This window comes from Macaca thibetana, chromosome 6 (genome assembly GCF_024542745.1).
Source record: "Macaca thibetana thibetana isolate TM-01 chromosome 6, ASM2454274v1, whole genome shotgun sequence".
Taxonomy (NCBI): Eukaryota; Metazoa; Chordata; class Mammalia; order Primates; family Cercopithecidae; genus Macaca; species Macaca thibetana.
This window is the reverse complement of record NC_065583.1, coordinates 149,577,417-149,599,905: the sequence shown is the minus strand read 5'-3', so window position 1 is coordinate 149,599,905 and position 22,489 is coordinate 149,577,417. Positions and strand designations below refer to the sequence as shown.

The window sequence follows — 22,489 nt, the reverse complement described above, 5'->3', positions numbered from 1 at the left end:
TTTTTGCAGAGGTGGAGTCTTCCTATGTTGCCCAGACTGGTCTTGAACTCTCGGCCTTGAGCACTTCTCTCATCTCTGCCTCCCAAAATGCTGTGATTACAGACCTGAGCCACTGCATGTACCTATTTTTCATATATCATAATCTTTTTTGCATCATGATTTATTAAAAGTTTTAGTACCTATTGTATTTTAGTAATTATGCTCTACGTTATATTTGCAGAGATAACACAACAATTAATGTAATGGAATTCACATTTTAGTTGGATGTCAAACATAGAACTACAGAATGCTATTAGTAAAGTATATACAAAATAAATTCAGGAAAGAGAAGAAATCCAGAGACTATTACAGGGAATTGTTTCTGGAATTGATGGTGTATGAGGTTTTTTTTGTTGTTGTTTTTTGCTTCTTCTTCCTTTTGAGACGGAGTCTCACTCTGTTGCCCAGGCTGGAGTGCAGTGGCACGATCTCAGCTTACTGCAACCTCTACTTCTCAGGTTCAAGTGATTCTCCAGCCTCAGCCTCCTGAGTAGCTGGGACTACAGGTGTGCACCACTGCACACAGCTGATTTTTGTATTTTTACTAGAGATGGTGTTTCATCACGTTGACCAGGCTCGTCTTGAACTCCTGACCTCAGGAGATCCACCCACTTTGGCCTCTCAAAGTGCTGGTGGTAAATTTTTAAAACTGAATAGTTATTATCTCAAGTAAATGGCAAGCCAAATGGGTAAAGACGGTCCAAGGCATTTAAAAATCAGCAAACTATAAAATCCCTGGAAATATGAGAAGCATGGTATGATATTAAGATAATAAACATTTCAGTATGGCTGGGGACAAATCTTTGGCAGGGCAAGTTTCTAGAATTCAGAGAGGGAAATGGGGCCACATTTAGACACATTTTCATGCCTTCAAAATGGATAGAAGTGTTAGTACTGTTCCTTAATATAAAAACAATATGTGAATATGGTAAATAATTAAGATACTAAACATGTATATAAAGCAAAGTTAATGCAATTGATCCCATCTGTCACCTCACTGAACTGAAACACACAGTCTGATATAACAGAAGTTATAAATATGTAGTTATTAACTGACGTTTGCCCTCCTAAAACCTAAAATCCCTTGCACTCTTCTTTTTACTAAACAATTCATCTCAGAAAGATCCTCATATCACTTATGTAGTTCTACATACTCATTTTCCACAGTGAAGAAATTTTTCATTCTTTTTAAACAACCTTCAATGAATTGATAGTTAGGTGGTTCCTTTGTTATTATCATTAGCTATTTTATTTAGTACAATAATGGATATTCTTGTACATGTATTTTCACATATATCTAAGAATATATCTGCTGAATAAATCTGTAGCTGGAGAATTGTCCCAAGTATAAACTATTATTTTATGTTTTGTTATTTTTGGATACTCTAGCTAAAATGTACTTCATAATCCATGCTAAGTGTTAAATTTCTTTATTTTACAACAGTGATTGGAGAAGAACTACATTTTACTATTGTTTTAATATTATTATTGTCATTGTGAGTGAAGCCAAAAATCTGTTCATATGTTAATTGATCAGAAAAGGATGATGATCATTTCAAATGTTTGAAAAATCAGTGTGATAAATTAAAACATGGAAATAAGGCAAAATGAAGGTGTATATTTTAGTAGGGTTTGAAACAAAATAATGTTTTCATTTGTTAATATGTTCCTGCTCCCAATGCCACTGGACTCTATGATTCTTGTAAACAGTCATTGTAAAACTGAAATGTCACAGAGAAGGGCTTAAAACTAACATATTTAATCCATAGCTGTATAGTTTGATTGCACTGGTATTAATACTTCAATAACTCACAAGCTTTTTTGCCTGATATCTATGTTCATTAATTCTGTTGATTCTCCTTTCCTTGCTTTATTGATAATTGTCATCAAAGACCTTAGATTTTCATTGTCCTTGTCCTTTGCTGATTTTACTGGCTGGTTAAAAAAGATGTGTGTAACTTGTGTGTGTGTCTGTGAGTGCATATGCACATATAAACACACACACACACACACACACATATACACCAATGCAACTGACACGGAGTCATCTTATTCTCAATACTTCTTTATACCCAAACCAATTTTAAGTCTAGAAGGTTTATTTTTATATTTTTAAGTTATAGCAAAGTTAATAATATAGTTACAAAATTGATTAATCTAATTAAGTTAAATATAATGGTGTAATTAAGTTAAATATAGTTATTAAATTAATAAAGTTAAGGAATATAATTAAAATACTTAAAAATACTGAATTATAATATTTAACATGAATATATTTTTTGTTGTTTTTATGAAAATGTCACCAAACTAAATGTTTATTCATTTTTCCCTTTATATATACAGGGTAAATTATTGTTATTGATATTATTATTCTTTCTGATCAATTCTTTTTTCAAGTAACTACGTAAAGAAATGACCATGAGTCACGTTATTTTACGGTAAAGAATAATCCTATTAGGTTTATCTATAGTTTTCTAACAATTTTCCTAACCTGAGAAGTGTGAAGAAAAACAACCTCATTGCATCTATATATACACATACACATGATTGACATGATTTCATGTATTGTATAAATGTTTCTCCCAATGTATTTTTGCCTCATGATCAAGCTTTATTGTTCAAGTTACATCCTATTTAGTTGACTTGTTAACCTAAAATAAGCATAGAAAATAGAAAATGATTGCAGTAACTCCAAAGAAGTATGATAGAATAATTGACTACCCCTTGAAATTTATGCAGTTGTAATCAGAACCTTCATTGCTCTGCCTTCACTGAATGTTTTTCCATATATTTACATAGGCTAGACCTCATTTATTTTCTTAAAAAATCTCATTTTGCAAAATTGACCTTGACCTGTATGCCTGTATAAATATAAATAAGATGATTTTTCTTATAAAACTTGTAGGTCCTACAGTGATTCAAATGTCTAGTGTAAATACAGTAGGAATGGTCCTGGGATGTTCACATATAATTCAAATTGAATACCAACATAAACTCTCATTTCCTCTAAATTTTCTGATCCATAGAGGGGAAAAGAATGTTAGCAGTAAAAACATTAGAAATGCTTATGACCTAGAAGGGGCCATTCTTATCATAATTCCCACATTTCAGCTACCTTTTGTCCTATGAAGTTCCTTTTGACATAAATGCAAGCTCTGCTTCTTTTCAGCTTTATGCAAAGCTAAAATGGGAGCCTGTGCTTCTAGCCTTGACCAAAAAGTCAGAAAAGAGAATGTGTACTTTATGATTCCAGCATTATTCACCATGAAAATGGTCAAGATGAAGCACACATTACCAGGAGTGAAATGGCATGAGAGAAAATTAGGATTCACTCATCGGTCATATTATATCTCATAGAATACAAACGAAGGTTATAGCCTTGAACACATCATTTTCAAGAGGCAATTTTTACACTCTGGGGAGTGCTAACTACAGAAATATATTTTCACTCTCACTATTTCCTTCCAACTTTAGAGAAATACCTGCTTAGTAGGATCAGCATTAAGTAATCCATTGTGCTCTCAATGTATGAAATTCATTAAATATAAGAACTACAGTAGAAAAAGAAAGAGTTTAGAGTGAATCATTATCTTGCAACATATTATTTGTATATGTTGCTAAAATCAACTACATGGCTGAAATGTAGGATTTGCTTTAGGATGTTTGCTTCTGAAGTTTAATCTCTTTACAATGAAATCTGTTTGTACTGATCTGACAAATGTGTTTCTGTGCATGTGTGTGTATATATGCCTGCACTGTGCTAAGGGGATGGGAAACATAAGGGGGTTAGGTAATTTTTCTTTTCTCAGTCTGCACACAAGTGCTTTCAAATATGCACACACACAAACATACATACAGACACACAATTATGTGATAAGAAAATATAAAAACGCTACGAAATACATAACAACAGAACACAGAGACAGCAGCCACTGACTGGCAGGTGAGAAAATGGCTCACAAAAAGTGACATCAGATGAACACCTTTTAAATCTCAACAGGATTTACTATTCATAGAATAAAATGGAAGGTATGAATAAACTGGGAAGGTGAAGTGATTAAATGGTAAATTAAATATTGGTGTGATTAGGGGTTCACAATAGTGAGTGTCCTATTTTAAAGGTTTTAAAAGAATGGCAATCTAGATGTATTTGAGCATTTTCTCTATGCAAAAGACATTAAAATCTTTGAGGAGGATAACATTGGGATATGTAATTTAGGGAAAACGTACTCTAGTGACAGGACAAAAAACTTATTTCAAAGGGGAAAAGGAAACCAGATGTAATAAGACCAGTTAGGGGTCTAATATAAGAAAGTCAAATGGAAACATTGAAAGATTGACTGCTGTCCGCCGCAACTGATATGCAACCACATTGAAGAGTTTGGAAGAGCAATCAAAAGAACCAGATTAATCACAGGAGTCATAAAAAGGCAGAGACATCAATAATAAATGCAATGCATTTTGCTTTTTGGGAATCTAGTTTCCTTATACAGTTGTCCCTCAGTATATGTGGGGAATGGGTTCCAGGAAATCCACATATATCAAAATCTGAGAATACTCAAGTTCTGCCTGTGGCCCTGTGGAACCCCCCTAAAAGAAAACTTAGCCGAAAAAGTCAGCCCTCCCTATATAAGGATTTCTCTTCCCACTTTTCAATCTGAGTTTGGGTGGAAAGTCTGCCTACAAGTGGACATATACAGTTAAACCAGTGTTGTTAAAGGATCACCTGTACTTTCTCTACTGGATGCTTTTCAGTGGTCCTGTGACATGAAATATTAAAACAGTTTCTACCAGGCTTTAACAACATATGGTCAAACACTGAAAAAAGTCCTCCACTCCTGCACTTTAGTTGCAGATTTTAGGTGGGAGGAAGAAACTAAGATGTAAGAATGATCACACTTAATTTTGATGCTAACGGTAGCAAAGTAATAGTAAACTCAGATTTTTTTTTTTTTTTTTTTTTAGATGAAGTCTCACTCTGTCACCCAGGCTACAGTGCTGTGACACCATCTCAGCTCACTGTAACCTCTGCCTCCCAGGTTCAAGCAATTCTGCTGCCTCAGCCTCCCAAGTAGCTGCAATTACAAATGTGCGCTGCCACGCTCAGCTAATTTTTGTATTTTTAGTAGAGATGGGGTTTCACCATGTTGGCCAGGCTGGTCTCGAACTCCTGACCTCATGATCTGCCTGCCTCAGCCTTCCAAAGTGCTGGGATTACTGGGGTGAGCCACCACACCCAGTCTTATAGATTTTTATCCAACTTGGAAGCAATACCTGTTCACTGGGTATCAGTGGGACTTTAAATTGATTATTGGAGTTCTAAAATTAACTACTGAATGTACTCTCTATACCAGATCTATATTATGACTTCAGTTAATGACCTAACAAATTGGAAAACCTGAACCACAATTGTCTGTTTAGCCTCTGGAATGTCCCACTAGCTATCTGATTGCATCAACCTATCATTTTCTTTATACATTAGTTTGCAATCCCCCTTTTAGTATCTATTTTATTTTGTGTGTGTGTGTGTGTGTGTGTGTTGTTTTTTTTCCAAAAGATTTTCCTTGAAGATCAGCAGCACAAGACATATTAACAACTGATGTTACTTGAAATTCAAGACTGAATTTAAATTTATTGCAAACATGTGATTATATAATACTATTCATCAATTTCAACCTCTTCCATGACCAAAGCTTTTCGAGGAATTACAACTAGAAGAAATATCACCAATTTGAGTGTCTCTCTCTCTCTGCCCTAATACCTCTTAGGGAGCAAGTGTTAATAAATATTTCTTGGAATGGATTTTCTTTGTTTTTGTGTTATTATCTCATTTTCTGTTTTAATATGATTAACACATTTAAGATTCAAAACAGTGTTTACAATGCATTTTTATATTTTAAAATGCAGTGAAATACCAACAAAACAATATGTAATGTCTAATTATTTAATATGCCTCCATTTTAATTATTTTGCATAGTATATTTTAAAACTTAATTTTTTCCTGCTTTGTTCTGTTTGTTAAGATCATTTATTCATATTAAGAAAAAGCTGTCTATGGCCAGGTGTGGTGGCTCATGCCTGTAATCCTAACACTTTGGGAGGTCAACGCAGGGCAGATCACCTGAGGTCAGGAGTTCAAGACCAGCCTGGCTAACATGTGAAACCTCATCTCTACTAAAATACAAAAATTAGCTGGGCATGATAGTGGGTGGCTGTATACCCAGCTACTTGTGAAGCTGCGACTGAAGAATCTCTTAAACCCGGGAGACAGTGATTGCAGTGAGGGGCAACTGAGTGAGACTCCATCTTAAAAAAAAAACAAAAAGCGCGCACACACACACACACAAACAAACAACAACAACAACAAAACAGAAGAAAAGAAAAGGCCATCTATAGCAAGCAAAATAATGAGCTTGTACTTATGAAGAAAAATAAGTAAAAGAAACATGATGGGTGCTTTTTTTTTCTTTATAGAATTCCAATAAAGCAGTTCTATAGGTTTGAAAGACATTTGTCTGTTCATTTTAGATTTCCTATCTTGTGTTTAATCAGTGCAGTGATTACAATAGTGATAAAGAATATTACAGTTCTGTGCTCAAAAAACCTAGATTAAAATCAACAATGAATTGAGTGTGAATATGTGCCAGGCACTGAAGTGGCTGGTGAGGCTTCTATATTTTCAGGAATAAACTTGTCTGAATGGACTTCGATGGGAGTATGTTTATAAAATACAAAAGACAAAACAGTGATGTGAGTGTTAAATTATTTTGATTTTCCCAACATTTATTGAGGTATACAAATGACAAATACAAAATGTGTCTACTTAAGGTGTACAATGTGATGTTTTGATATACATGTAAATTATGAAGTGAGCACATTTAAGCTAATTAACATATCCATCACCACATATAGTTACCCTTGTGTGTGTGTGTGTGTGTGTGTGTGTGTGTGTGCATGAGTTGAGGAAACAGTATCTACTCTCTTAGCAAATTTCAAGTATACAACAGAGTATTATAACTGTAGTCACCATGCTGTACATTTGATCTCTGGAATGTATCCATCCTACCACTTTTGACCCTTGGACAAACAGCTCTCCATTTTCCCCACCCTCAGCCCCATATCTGTTATATGCATATAATAAAATAAAAGAACAGAAAGTCTACAAGATAAAGGCTATGGTCTTTGACATCTGCCCTCACTTTCTGATTGACATGTGAGTGGAGGTGCTCACAGAATTGCCCTGGAAAGAAGGGAAGCTACTTCCTGATCTCACAGCCACTTGAGACATTGTTACCAGAAGAGCAGGGATGTGACTCTCTAACAGACTTGGGAGATCTAGACAAGAAGAGATTAGAAAATATTTACACAAGGCCAAGGCAGATTCCCATTTGAAGATCTGAATTATTTCCTAATAAGGAAACAGTGAACTCTCATGTTTCTTAACATGCTAGAGCACCTCAAAATACACAAAGTATTGTTCTTAAGAGTAACATATCAAAATAAGGGAATGAGTCATATTATCACCTACAATATAAAACTCTCTACCTAATGTATTGAAACATGAACCCAAAATAATAAGTATAGCTTTGGGATAAACAACAAGAGTGTTTACTTTGACTTAGCACATTTGAAAAATTTTTAAATATTACAATACTGTAAGCCTTAGTGTGATACCTGCATATTCACAATGTGCTGCGTTTCTCAAAAGCAATCCTGGTGTTCAGGTTTTTGTCTTCACAAAGCAGTTGTGTTGGATAAATATACCCATTGAGGATAATTAAGACAGTCTGACCCAAACAAACAAATATACAGATAGACAAAAATTTATTGACACTGGACACCAACCAAAGAGGAAGAACTGCAAAATTTATGGCCTTAATTAAAGCTTCTTATGGCCTATATCATAACCAGACTCTGGTTATGATATACCAGAGGGTCATACCCTCTGAGGGTAATTCCCAGTTGTGGGTAGTAGAGACTGTTATAGATGGAGCTCAAACAGAGAGAAGCAATATTATTGTGCTGAGGAGACCGAGGTTAGCGTTTGAGCCTGAGACAGTGGTAAGAAATTGGAAGGCACGATCTTAGAGAGGAGTCACAGAGAGTGGAACTTCCAGGTCTCTTCTTACAATGCCCAACTGTTTTGTGGTTGTCTAAACTTCACATGCACAAGACAGAAATCCAAGTAACTTAGTCAAAAAGGTTGTCAAGAAGTCTAAGGAAATGAACATAAATTTAATTAGGAGGAAACAGAAATTAGAGTTCAATCTTCCATCAAGTTAGTGTGAATTTGAAAGTGCTTCAAACGTTCTGTAGATCTCAAGCAGGGACAAGTTCTAGATGTAATGAAAAACCTGAACTATTTCTACCTTAACATAAACTCTTTATGAACATAAATAGCGATGAAACAAATTGGATGAAATATTGATAATCAGTGAATCTGGCTGAAGAGTGTACAGAAGTTGAAAGAATTTGAATGACCCTCCTATAAGATTGAAACAGGTAAGTTACCAGAAATACACAGGCATATTGATTGTGATGATATTTAATCTTTAGGTTATTTTACAGTCCTCTATTTTTTTATTTGTTTGTTTTGTTATTTGAGACAGGGTCTCACCCCTGTTGGAGTACAGTGGTGTGATATTGGCTCAAGCAATCCTCCCACCTCAGCCTCCCTTAATAGCGGAGACCAGAGGCTCAGGACACCACACTAGTCTAATTTTGTGTATTTTTGGGTAAAGATGAGGTTTCACCATGTTGCACAGGCTGGTCTTGAACTCCTGAGCTCAAGTAGTCTTCTAATTTTATGCATACTTTATTTCTCCATTTATTACCTCCTTTTATGTTTCTAGCATTTTTAATTGTTGAACATCTTATTATGCATACTGGCCACTTGGATATCATCTTTTGTAAAGTATCTATGAAGTCATTTTGCTCTAATTTATATCTTCTCTTATCTTTTTCGCATCGTTATAAATATTTGTATATATAAGATATTTTGTCATCTGTATTATTGTATGTAGTATATTTATTAAAATTATTTTCACTTATTTGCAGATATATTATTTGTTTATACCACTAAATGAAGATTTCAGAATCTACAATCTAAGAGCAAGGAAAGAGTCTAATATAATCACAGTATTATTATAAATTTAAATTAAAGAATTTTAGCCATAGAATTATATTCCACATTAGAAGAAACAGTCCATCTTCAAATATGCCCATTGTTCTAGTAACACCATTATGGCAATTCCTCATTTAAATCCAAGATTCAATGCAAGATTATACATTTTCTTAAATAGGCATTTCATGTTAGTTTCTTTACTCTCAAACAGTTTCTCAGACTAATGGAAACTGACAAGATAATTTTATGAAAATCTGAAGGACTTTGAAAGTCACAGTGATCTTCTAAAGGAGGACTACAATTGGGGAACTTACATGACCAGACTGACAAATGAAACCATAATGCTTCAATAATTAAGGCAATTTGGTATTGACATCAAATATAACTGACCCTTTTTAAAAATAACAATAAGTAACATTCTACAAATTACATTAAAATTTTATATAGAAACATATATATGTATGTGCATGTATATATACATGGCACTAAATAATAACCAGGAGTGAACAAAGACTGGAAGGATTACAAGCAAACAGGGGATAAAGTGAATTCTACATTAATTTCTTTGAGGGAATATTTCATTTCATGTGTCATGTAAAACATGAAGTTTAAGAACTAAGGGTCAGGATTCAAGGCTGCCATATTGGTTAACAATTGAGAGGAGAAAGATCCAGGAATGGAGGAAGCCACAGAGGAGGTCGCCCTAAAACTGACATACACATGCATGACTTCTAAACTGAACGTGTATACAGTAGGACACGAGTAAGAGCTGAGAGAGATTTGAAGCACTTCAGATACTGAGAAGAAGAGTTTAAAATTCAAGTTCCTTTTAGGTAGACATGCTTGGTAAACATTTTGGGATTTCGAGGGAAACATTAGTAATGTAATAACTTAAGAGTAAGGAAGCTGTACTAAGAAGGGTTATACTACAGGACTCAGGGAATAAACAAAATAATAGTCTGCCTAGAAATTTCTAAAACCACACCTACACAGGATCAAAGTAACATCCAGTGCAATTTTACTGCCTGCTGGGATGAAACTCAACACTGTTTAAAGCAAGATAATAGAATTTCTGTAATGTGTTATTCACAATGTCTAGTATATAATCTAAGCTTTCTAGAGATTAAAAAAGCAGAAACAGTCTAACACATAATTTTAAAAAAAGTAGTGAATAGAAATAGACTTAAAGAAGACACTGATATTGAATTTAATGGGACAAAGACTTATAAATAATTATCATCAATATATTGAAGAATTTATAGAGCATACTAAAATAATGGGGAAGTAAATGAGAAATGTCATAAAGTTTGTAAAAAATATAATAGATAATAAAGGAAACCCAGAACTGAAAATATAATAACTGAATTAAAAATGTATAATGGTATATTAGGCACTGAAACATAAGAAACAATAAATCTGAAAATAAATTTTCCAAATTTAAGCACAGAAACAATATTATATTAACCAAAAATAGTTTCCAATGATGAGACAATATGAAATGCCCTGAAATACTTGTATTTGAAGTTTCCAAAAGGAAGATATAAAGAACACAAAAATAACTTTTTTAAAAAATGGCCATTTAATTTTAAATTTCTGATGAAAAATAACTCACTGATCTAAGGAGGCCAGTGAATTCCAAACAGGATAAACAAAAATCACACCCAGGTGTCAAATTAAGAATACCGAAAGCAAAGCTATAAATAGAACTTTAAAAGAAGCCAGAAAAACATACATATTACATATAGGGCAGCAACAATAAGAATAATGGCTATTTTTTTATTAAAAGTAATAGAATTCACAATACAATGTAACAACAATTTTAAGTGCTAAAAGGAAAATAAACTGTCAGATTAACTCACGGTTTTATATCCAGTTAAAATATTTTTCAAAAATGAAAATGAAATAAAGATATTTCAAATAGCGAAAAGCTAAGAAAACTTGTTTCCAGCAAACCCACACTACAAGTAATGCTAAAAGAATCCTTCAAGGTGAAGGCAAATGTTGTCACACAGAAATTCTGAACTATAGATAAGAATGAAAAACACTGACTAGACATATTTATATAAATTAATATAAAAGACTACCCTTATTTCTAAAAGTTTTAAATAAATAATGAATTGTTTAATAAGCATTAACAATGCATTGTGAAGTTTACAATATATACAAGTAAAATGTATTACAAAAATAGAACAAAGTCTTGAAAGATAAATTATACTATTGTAAGCTGAGTGTATTAAATGCTAAAACATACATTATTAATTCAATTTATACTGTAACAAATTAAGAATCTTGAGATGCCTTAAATACATACTAAAAACATAAAAACACAAAGAAGTATAGCTAAGAATAGCCAATAAAGAGCATAAACATAGGTGTTTAAACAAATACTTAACTGTTCCAAAAGATGATAGACAAAAACAAAACACAAAACAAAACAAAACAAAAAACAGAAACAAAGTTATAAAGAACAACTGAGGGGAACAGAAAACAAGAAAATGACAGACTTAAATCCAAATATATCAATAAGGGCATTTTATATGAATGAGTTTAAGCCAATTAAATGTCAAATATTGTCAGACTGCACAAAAAGAAAAACCAACTCTGACCTCTTTATAAGACAATAAATCTTTACAGCTGGATTTTTTTTTTTTTTTTTTTTTTTTTTTTTTTTTTTTTTGAGACGGAGTCTCGCTCTGTCGCCCAGGCTGGAGTGCAGTGGCCGGATCTCAGCTCACTGCAAGCTCCGCCTCCTGGGTTCACGCCATTCTCCTGCCTCAGCCTCCCGAGTAGCTGGGACTACAGGCACCCGCCACCTCGCCCGGCTAGTTTTTTGTATTTTTTTTTTAGTAGAGACGGAGTTTCACTGGGTTAGCCAGGATGGTCTCGATCTCCTGACCTCGTGATCCGCCCGTCTCGGCCTCCCAAAGTGCTGGGATTACAGGCTTGAGCCACCGCGCCCGGCCTACAGCTGGATTTTTAATAGAATTATACAGAGAGGCTGAGAGCAAAAGAATGATAAAAGTTAAACCACACAAGAACATTCATGAGAGAAGTTGTGTGGGTAAATTCTTAGCAGGCAAAGTTAACCCCAAGTAAGTAGTATTATCACAGATAAAGGGTGGTATTCATAAAGATGAAATATTTAATCAGAAATATAAAAAGGTCAATGGATATGTATCTGATAACTGCATTAAAATAAATGAGAAAAAAAATGACAGAGTTAAAGAGAAAATTTTTTAAATGGAGCATTTAAACGCTTACTCCCAGGAAGAATTTGAATATGGAAACACAAAACATGGAATGCTAGAGAATTCAACAACACCATTGTCATATTTTTTTCTAAAATTCTTTTCCTAAGAATACTATACCCAGCAAGTACGTAATAAACATTCAAGTATATAAGAAACATTTACCAAAGTAGTTTTAAAATGTAGTTTTATCAAAAAATCTGCGGGAGAATATTATTAAAATTTTTCAAGAGAAACATTTGTTGTTGGCAAACATTGAGGGAGTTGGAAATTTCACAAAATAGCCATGTACGAATATTTTCTCTTTTTTGTAGAAAAGAAAGGCCTCTTCTTAGATTTGCCTAGTCACTCACTTATTCACTATTATTGAACAGCTTTTCTTGTGCATCTGTTTTTAACATAAATTTCTGATATGATGAGTTAGTAATCACCTTCCTTGGAAGTTCTGGCTATGAATTAGAATATTTACTGAGTAAATTTTAATAAGCATATAATCAATTATTGTCTATCTAAAGTGACCCCAATTACCTCAAAAAAACTTGTTTAAAGAAAGTTAGATATTTTCACAATATTTTCCAGGCATTTTTTTCCATGAATACCACTACTGCTCCTATAAGACTCTTAGTATGAGTTATTAGGATTTATAGTGCAGAAATTATAAAAGATTTGCTTGAGTACAGTTTGAATATTTGTGAATATCTGGTACAAATATCTGGTCATCAGAAAAAGGAAACATGGCAGTTTCTAAACAAACAAACATGTGCACATTATTAATTTGGAGATGATTTTAGTGCAGAATTAAGCTAAATAGAGTTTATGTGTTAAGAATTCAGTCTATTGAGTCACAAAAAAATTGTCTACTTTTTTAGAATTGAGGCTATTAGCAGGTCTTTCTCACAGCAATGAGCAATAGTAGCATTGCATTTATAATAGAGGAATTCCTTAAGATAAGGACAAATTAATCTTATTTACTACTATTTCTAGGACTTAACATAGTGCTCCACACCGTACGTGCTCAGTTTTTTTCAAAATTAGTTGAACAATAATATCATACAGGACTAAATTTCACATTAAAATACAGTCACAACCAGACAAACAAATATGTAGCATAACTAATGCCCCACGTCGGTACATCGGTTTTTTGTTGGTAGAAGAGAAGTGGTATAAATTTTTGAAATGCCATTGGCTAATATGTACCCAGAACTTTAAAACTATTCATATATTTCAATTTCGAGAATTCTCCCTCCAGTAATCTAGCCTTAACAAGGATAATGTATAATACATAATCATCCCTTGGTATCCGTGGGTGATTGGTTCCAGGAATCCCTGCAGATATCAAAATGTGCAAATGCTCAAGTCCCTATATAAAATGGTGTAGAATTTACATTTAACCGATGCATATCATTCTATTTACTTTAAATCATTTCTAGATTATTTATAATACCTAATACCCTCTAAATACAATGTAAACAATTGTTATACTATATTGTTTAGGGAATAATGACAAGAAAAAAAGTCTGTACATTTTCACTAAAGGTGCAACGATCTTTTATTTTTCTCTGAATATTTTCAGTCTACTGTTGGTTGAATAAACATATGTGGAATCCACATATATGGAGAGCCAACTGCAATAAAAATATCAAGTACAAAATTTGGGAGGCGGAGGCAGGTGGATCATGTTTTTATACATGTTTGCATGTATAAAACCGGAGAGAGTCTAAACAAAATATGTGGAAAAATTTTAATTTTTTATGATTTTATATATGACATAATATGACATGGCTAATACTAACATTTTAACAATATGCCAGAACGTAGAATTGACAGAGAAAAGCAAGATAAAACAGGTATGAAAACAATAGAAAATCAACAGTGTTAAAAATAAAACCAATAGATAGGTAGAAAAATATTTAGACAACTTACCCTTGTCTTAGTGATATCATTATAAATTATCTTAGATTTTTAAAAATTATTTTTAAATTTTATGTTCCTGGTTTTTAACAGGGAGCACATACTGCTTTTATAGTGACATCATAATCACCATAATTTATGGCCTTGTATGTAAAGAGTTTTCCCCATCCCTCTCTCCATAGCCTGCTAAAGATAATGTCACTTCTGACATTTGTTGTTTCCCTCCCTCCGTCCCATCCTTCCTCATGAGTATATAAGGGTGGATTCGATCATCTGCAAGTTTTTCACTCCCTCCCACCCTTCCTGTTTTCCTTCCTCCCTTCCTTCCTCCTTTCTCCCTTGTTGATGAGTATATAAAGGTGCATTTGATCATGTGCAAGTTTAGAAGATGAGGAAGAGTATGTTGGAATATTAGAAGTAGTTCAAAAACACTGAAATTAGTGGTGGAAATGTAAAAAAAAATTAAACATACAACTTGGTAGCCATATTAAGAACCATTTTCCACCACAATTAATATTTTTAAATAGTTTCACAGTTATGAGAACCCTCTGATATAATGGAAATATAGGAAAGGAATTGGAAGAACAACAAAGGAAGTTTGGCTTTGATGTACCATTTGTCAGAAAAAGGGAACATATTTCTGTAAAATTTTCTCTTCTTTTTCTGTTTTTCATAAGGCCAATTTCTCAGGATTCAGATTAATAAAGAATAAAGATTTTTAAAATAGCAGCTGACTATTAATTTTGAGTAAACCTATTATGTCAAAAATTTGGGGAAAGAAAATAAATCCAACACAGACTCAAAGCCCAAATGTCACAGAATCTAGGAGACAATATAGAAGATATATCCAAATAATTGAACTTGTGCTATGAGTAAGATTGGTTTTTTTTCTGAGATAGAATTTTGCTCTGTCACCCAGGCTAGAGTCCAGTGGTGCGACTTTGGCTCCCTGCAACCTCTGCCTCCTGGGTTCAAGCGATTCTCCTGCCTCAGCCTCCCGAGTAGCTAGGATTACAGGCACCACCACCACTCCTGGCTAATACTTGTATTTTTTTTAGTAGAGATGGGGTTTCACCATCTTGCCAAGGCTGGTCTCAAACTCCTGACCTCGTGATTTACCCGCCTCCACCTCCCAAAGTGTTAGGATTGCAGGTGTGAACCACGTGCCTGGCCTACGAATAAGATTTTAAGAGGATCTCATAGTTTTGAGGGATAATTCCAGCCAGGGAAAATGAAATGGGTTTTATGTAAGATTGTGCACAGAAGTTGTGGTAGGACATAGAGTGAATAACAACAACAACAAAAAACAGATATGAGATTATGAAAAAGTGGGTAAGATACACCCTGGGAAGGGGTCTGTGGACATGATGAAAAAAAGTCAGGTGTATGGAAGAAGAAATATCATGTTGTCTAGAACTCAGGTTACAAAGTTATGGGGAGATAGAACATAGGCTGGAATTTGCAAGAATACTAATGGACACTTTGAATTCAACCTAAGTGAATTTCAGTTAATTTTTTAGAGGTATTTTTGTGCTAGAGATTGGGATTATTCAAGAGATATTGTGTAAACTGCTTCTGATCATTAAAAAAAAAAAGTATAAATAAAGTCAAGAAAAAGATAAGTTTAGTGTGCTAAAGCAGTTGTCCAGCAAAGTGATTATAAAGTATTGGCAGTGAAAATTAAAAGATGGAGCTGTATGTTAACAGTGGATTTTTATAGAACTCAGGGCTAAACATGCCTCAGTATGCTGTCCTTAAAGTCTTGTCATAATTTTTAATTTTTTGTGTGTTCTGAGTTATAAACAACTAATGCATAAAGATAATTTTGGAATATAATGTATTTACAAATCAAAAGCAACTGCTCCATGTACTGCACCATAAGTAATGATACTTACAAACTTTCATCAACATATTTTACTTAGATTCTGGAAAACACTGTGATATACTATAACAACTCATCAAAACTCTTTAAATAAATTTGAGAGTTTATTTCTGTTTCTAGTTTCTATTCCATCAGTTACTTGTACACCTCAAACTGCCATACCTGAAAAGCATAAGAAAAAATAACCTATTCAAGTCCATTATTTTATATATACTTCAGCTATATATTAATATTTAGTGTACAAACCAGTAAATGTGAAAGAGTGTCACTCCACCTTTTGATACACCATCAAATATAAAACAGACTCCTACCAATTTTTCTTTTGTTAATTGTGTTTCCCGTTGCTTTAGGTAACATATAAACCAATTGTAACCATGAAGACAGAGTTCAATCTATGTTAAAATCCCTTTCCACTCTAGATTCTATTATTACACTCATGATTTCAGAATGGGATAACAAAAGTTTCTAAATTAAAATTATAAAGACTTCAGAGATAACTCTGCGACAAAGGTACCTTATTTAATAGTGGCTACCTACAGGTGGCTCCGTAGCTCCATGTTCCTTGCTCTGCACAAAGCAAGTGCTAAATACATATTTTTAAATTAAAATGTAATGGTCAATTAAGTTGATATTCCAATTTATTAAATGAATCTTCACAATTGTGAAAAATAACCACTGTTTTATTCCTTTTAAAAAATAAATACTATGTCTGGTGTGTCTGAGTATTGGGTTTCTCTTCATAAAATAAATGTGATTTAACAACTAGATATTAAAATCAAATAGGTAAATTCTATTCAATTCTCACTTGATCTTAGCCAAAAGGCCGAGAAGCGATCTATTCAATTCTCAATACTAATTGGGATGTAGTTAATGATTATTGATCCATGATAAGCAGGGATTATTCTGGACTTTCAACTTATGTATAACAAACTAAAGTGCTACAAAGATTCTCTAAAAGAATAGTAGGGACATTTGCTATGCTTCTTGTTATTTTAATTTCTCTCTTGAGCAGTATTAAGATTCTACCTAAATAATTCAGTCACACGTGCCTATTCAAGTTATAGAGAAGCTAGATGACAATTATTATGACTTTGTTTTCTTCTTGGGTAATGATACAAAGTTTTCCTTATTATATAAAACAATATTAGTAAATTTCTGATAGTTTCAGTCAAGAATGATCAACCAAATATCAAATTGCATTATTGCAAAAAACGAAAACTTGCTATATATTCCAACATTTTGACTTTTTTGTCCTATATTTCAAATGTCTAAAATGCTGTAACAATTCTGCAGTATTGCCTTATTAAAATTATCTTACTTCATTTTCTTACTCTTCTAATCCATCCTGAACAATGAAAGAAAACTGATTATTTCAGTTCTGTGCTCCCCTCATAACTGATTTGTACAAAGGCTTTTAACAGATTATTTACATTTCATGCTATATGTAAAAAAAAACCCATCCTAGAATTCTGGACCTTTCACAGTGAAGGTCTAACTTTATACTATTAGACTAGCCTCTTTTTTTCTTTGTGCTATATACATGCAATTCCACCCTCTTAGATTTGTCCAGATGCACATATTTACAAAAATCTTTCTGGCTCTTTTTGTCCCTAATGACAGCCCTCTCCAAAATCTTAGAAAAGACCAGAAATTTGGAATTAAAGAAATCTTAATGACAATGTAAATTAACCCAACAAGAATCTGACGGTTGGCAAGTTTAAACAACTTCTAAATTACAATAGTTACTGTGTGCCACAATTAAGACTAAATCTTGTAAGTTGCATGTTTGTGTGTATACATGTATATAATTTATTAAATTTTGCTGCACTACTGTATTTTTCTAAAACTGCTTTCTCTCAATTCAGGATCAAACCCAGTTTTTAACCTCTAAAAATATGTCTTCCCAATTTTATGCTATTTTACAGCACTTGTAAATTAATATTTTCTATGATACCTAGCTTCCATAAAACTATAAAGAAACCATGGAGATTTCTTCCCATTAGAAGCTACTTAGCCCTTCCCAATCCTGGCGCAGGGTGAATACGACAGGCCTTTTCTTTACGGGATGTGCTACCAATGCAGTGGATCCTGGAAGACTAGATTGAGGTCTACCCGGGGAGACCAGAAATATTGTGGTCAAAAAGACAATCTGCGAGGTGCTCAAGAAGTTAAGTCCTTATCAGAATTCATATGTTTGACTAAGTTTAGAGTTAAGGGTCCAGTCAGCCACTGTATATGCAAATAAATAGTGATGTCAAAAGCCAGAAAAGCAAGATAATGAGAGTAAATGCCCTTAATAACTTAGTAAAAGCTAAGATGTGGTTGAAATCCAGCCCACTTTTATAATGAACTAGCTATGTGGTAATGGCATATCCTAGATAAGTCCCTATTAAAAAACAGAAAGAGTTTTATTTTTTCTTTAAAAAGTAATAAAAGTATTTTATTTTGCTGAGGTGTCTATTTCATATACATATTACCCATTGGAAACACAGAAATAGTTGACAGGTGGTTTTGGTTTCATTGTGTTTATTTTCTCCAAACATCTCATATTATAATGAGTGTTCCATTTGTGGTTCATAACCTCGTTGTCAAGAATAAATTGGCAAAAAAATCACACACCCTAACTTGTCCATGCCTAAATCCAAAATGCCATTTTTCCAACACAAATGAAAAAAAAATTATGAAAAGTAATTAAACAAAACTATGCATGGATATTTCATAATTGTTTATGACAGATTATAGAATTAATTAAAAAGGAAGCATGATTGTGCACAAAATTTTAAACCGTAATGTATATTTAAAATGTGAGAGCAGGAATGGTGGTCAATTTAGAAATTAATTAATGTACACTCAATTTTTAGGGAAAGTATTTTTGTTTTCAGCTTAAAATAAATGCTTGCTGTAGAGCCTTAACTGCCTTAAGATTATGAGCATCTCTTTTATCTGTGGCTATTCTTCTGTATTTGTGAATCTCCAAGGATAAAACTGTTTCTGTAAGGCCCTGTGACCTCAATGTGTCCTTTATACACTTCCTTGGAGAATCATAAGGCAATTTCACGTCCTTAGACAAAAAACATTTGCTTGCTGAACTTGAATTTCCTGATGTTAGTTATTAACTGTAGTGTGAAAAGTGTTGTTAAATGAGGGATGCCTGAGGATGCCATATGACCAACCTGAGAAGAAATAACAGGCAAAAAGGAACCAGCAAGCGAACTGAATGGGGTGGAATGAGCATGACCTATGGAATCAGAAAAGATAAATTTCAAAAGAAGAGGAAATAATAGGCTTCTGATAAAGGAGGCTGCATTTGATTGGCCCACACATGCAAGGAGGAATTAGATCAAAATTTTGGCAATTTCACAGAGCAAATGTATTTCTGTTTTAAAAGGTACAAGAATGACATTTGTGATATTAGGTACTTGGGTGTTTTTCTTTCTTTCTTTTTTTTTTTTTTTTTTTTTCATTTTTAGCCTGCTCTAATTTATGTGCCTGGTGGTGTCAGTGAGTCAAACAATATGCAAATCATTACAGTCCCTCCAAGTACATATATGACATGACTCAAAAAAAAAATTATGATCTGTAGACTGCTAGCATTTAAAACTGTTTTGTTGTAAAAATTTTAACATACTTCAGCAACAGGTGTAAATTGGGAATAATTATACTTAACAAAAGAATTGTCCTGAGTTTATAATAGTATGAATGTGATTGGTAAGGAAAAGGATGATAGATATATAGAAAATTATGGATGTCAGAAAGGTCATGCCACTAAAGAAAGAAAATTAGAGAGATAATGAGCTAAAGAAAAAGAAGTCTCTAAACACCAATGAAAGACAGGCAATGAATCTGCTTCCTCTAAATTGAACACAAGAAGGGAGTTACATATTCTCTATTATTGTGTGCTTCTTATTGCTAATGAGCAACTTTGCTTCTGCTAACACAGAAGCATATCTTCTTAAAGATAGTGTCTTCTTTCTCCTTTTTTAATCTTGTCTTTATCCTTCTGCCTTAAACACTTACGTCTAGATTACAAGCAGGAAGCTCACCCTAGCTGATATTAAGAAATAGAAACATCTGGAATTACTTTATTTCTCATGCACAGTATACTATTCCTAATTATGATAAACTATTTATCAACAGATTTCAAGGAGAGTTTTATTTAGATAAAACACATATGATTAAATAATATCTAGCTGATTAATAATGAATCACATCCATCCACATATGACTTAGTAGTTTATGCTTATTATTGATAATTGATTTACATTTAGAATCCAAATATGGTCCCTTGTTCTTCCCCACTAAAATAATTTGCAATATCACACCTTCTGAACATAATTAGTTAAATATTTTTAATAATCACTAGTGATGTGAAAACTTACTGTAAAAAATAAATAGCTGTCACTTTCAGCTTTTAGATTTCTCATACAAAAATTCTTACCTTGCCTACATATTGTGTGTCAGTACCTGTGTACTCTTCCAATAAGAAGAACTGATTCCACATCCAGCCACGCTTGGTGCGACGTAGCATTTTGCCATCATCTTTTGTCAGACCCACTATCTTTTTGCTTGATAAATAACTGTTAGGTTTTTCTTGTAATAGGATGGTATCAACTGTATGGAACATATAGGTCCAGATGAGTAATGGTATACAATGGTAAGTCCTCATTATCTGCAACTTCAGCTGGTTGTCAAATTCAATGTATTGTTTGTTTTTCCTAGAGAGTAAGGAGAAAAAAAAAATGACTGTATTAGCTTGAGTTTCACTTTCCCAGAACATGTATACTGAAAAACTTGTTCCAGACATTATTTAAATTTTCTTAGGTATTATATGTACATTATATTTCTACATCAGTGAACGGTCATGAAAAACTCATTTATCACATAGATAAGTGGAAAGACATACATAGCTCAAGTAGACTAAGCAGGAATTTAGCAGCTAATTTAAGATTACTATAAAACAATCAGATACGTATTAATATTTTTGTAATTTAAAACACTAAATATTTTGAAAAATAAGCTCTACAGTATACAAATTATCACAGCAAATGTCCCATAGTCCTTAAGACTAATAAAAGTAGAATGTTTATTAGCATATACATACATATATGAAATTACATATTTTAAAGAGAACTTCCCATAATCCATCATTTTTAGTAAACGGTTTTTCTACTCTGCTCCCTATCTTCCTCTTTATAATCCTTCTCCTCCATCAGGTTGAAATGTTGCCTCAAGGCAAATTATATGGTACCTAATATACTCAGGATTGTGTCTTGCAATATTTAGCACCATGTCGATCTTTTCCAATCAATAACTATTTTTCCAACAATTAATCTAGTAGGACACTCAAATTTATTTGAGACTGAGGAGTACATGCTCTAAATAAAAACATTTTACATGGTAATTAAGAACAAATTTATTTTCCTAAATAATAAGAAAAAAATTAGCATACAAAGTTGGTATTGCAAAATTAGATAACGCATGTTATCTATAGAATAATCTGATCCAGAATTTTGAAATAATATCTCCCTGTTAATATAATAAGTTGATTATTCTTGTATGAGGGTCATAGTTCATTTGATATTTCAGAATTAGTTTTATTTGTCATCAAATTGGTTTTAATTTGTATGATATTTAATTTAGAAGATGTAAGATGACAATGGCTATGATCTATTAAGCAATGGAAACTAATCTCAAACTAGTAGGCAAAAATGTCATTGGGTTATAAAATCAAATTAAGTGTTGAAAAGAAAATAATAAAAGGAGCAAAGAAGCACTTGGGCATTTCCTTATTATGAAAATTAGAATTAGGGGCTTGAGTATTATATTCTTTTGCTCTTCTCTGTCTCTCTCTCTGTCTCTCTCTCTCTCTCTCTCTCATTTTATCTCTCACCCTGACTAAACCTCCTCAACCTGAATAAATTGTGTGAGTGATAATATCTCCTGAACTCAGATTTGAAATCTTCAATTTCAGAAAGAAACTGATAGTCTTTTCTAATTGGAGTTTTAAAAATCCTGGGAATGGGCTCCCATTTACCTGATTTAAGCCAGAAACCCAGTGTTGGACCAAGCATCTATGAATTCAGTAATGGGAATAACAAGGTATAAAGGTCAAATATAAGGATCTAGCTTGGATTTTTGCCTTAGTATCTGTGATATTTTCGAATACCAACCTATATCACTTGGTCTTAATTGGTACCGATCCACAAGGTGGTGTTGTTAATTGTATTTTAAACTTTTATCAATACAAAGTAATAGTCTTGTAAATTACAATGACTTATTTTATTT

The 22,489-nt window shown here is 33.0% G+C and overlaps 1 protein-coding gene across 1 annotated transcript in view; it reads right to left on the bottom strand.

The window, feature by feature from the left end:
• Nucleotides 1-22,489, bottom strand: part of CDH9 (cadherin 9) — a 164,315-nt gene that overhangs the window by 93,984 nt on the left and 47,842 nt on the right. The window contains exon 2 of the mRNA XM_050792720.1: nt 20,643-20,919. Coding sequence (XP_050648677.1) covers nt 20,643-20,870 — 228 coding nt within the window. The 5' untranslated portion in view covers nt 20,871-20,919. The remainder of the gene's footprint in view (nt 1-20,642; nt 20,920-22,489) is intronic.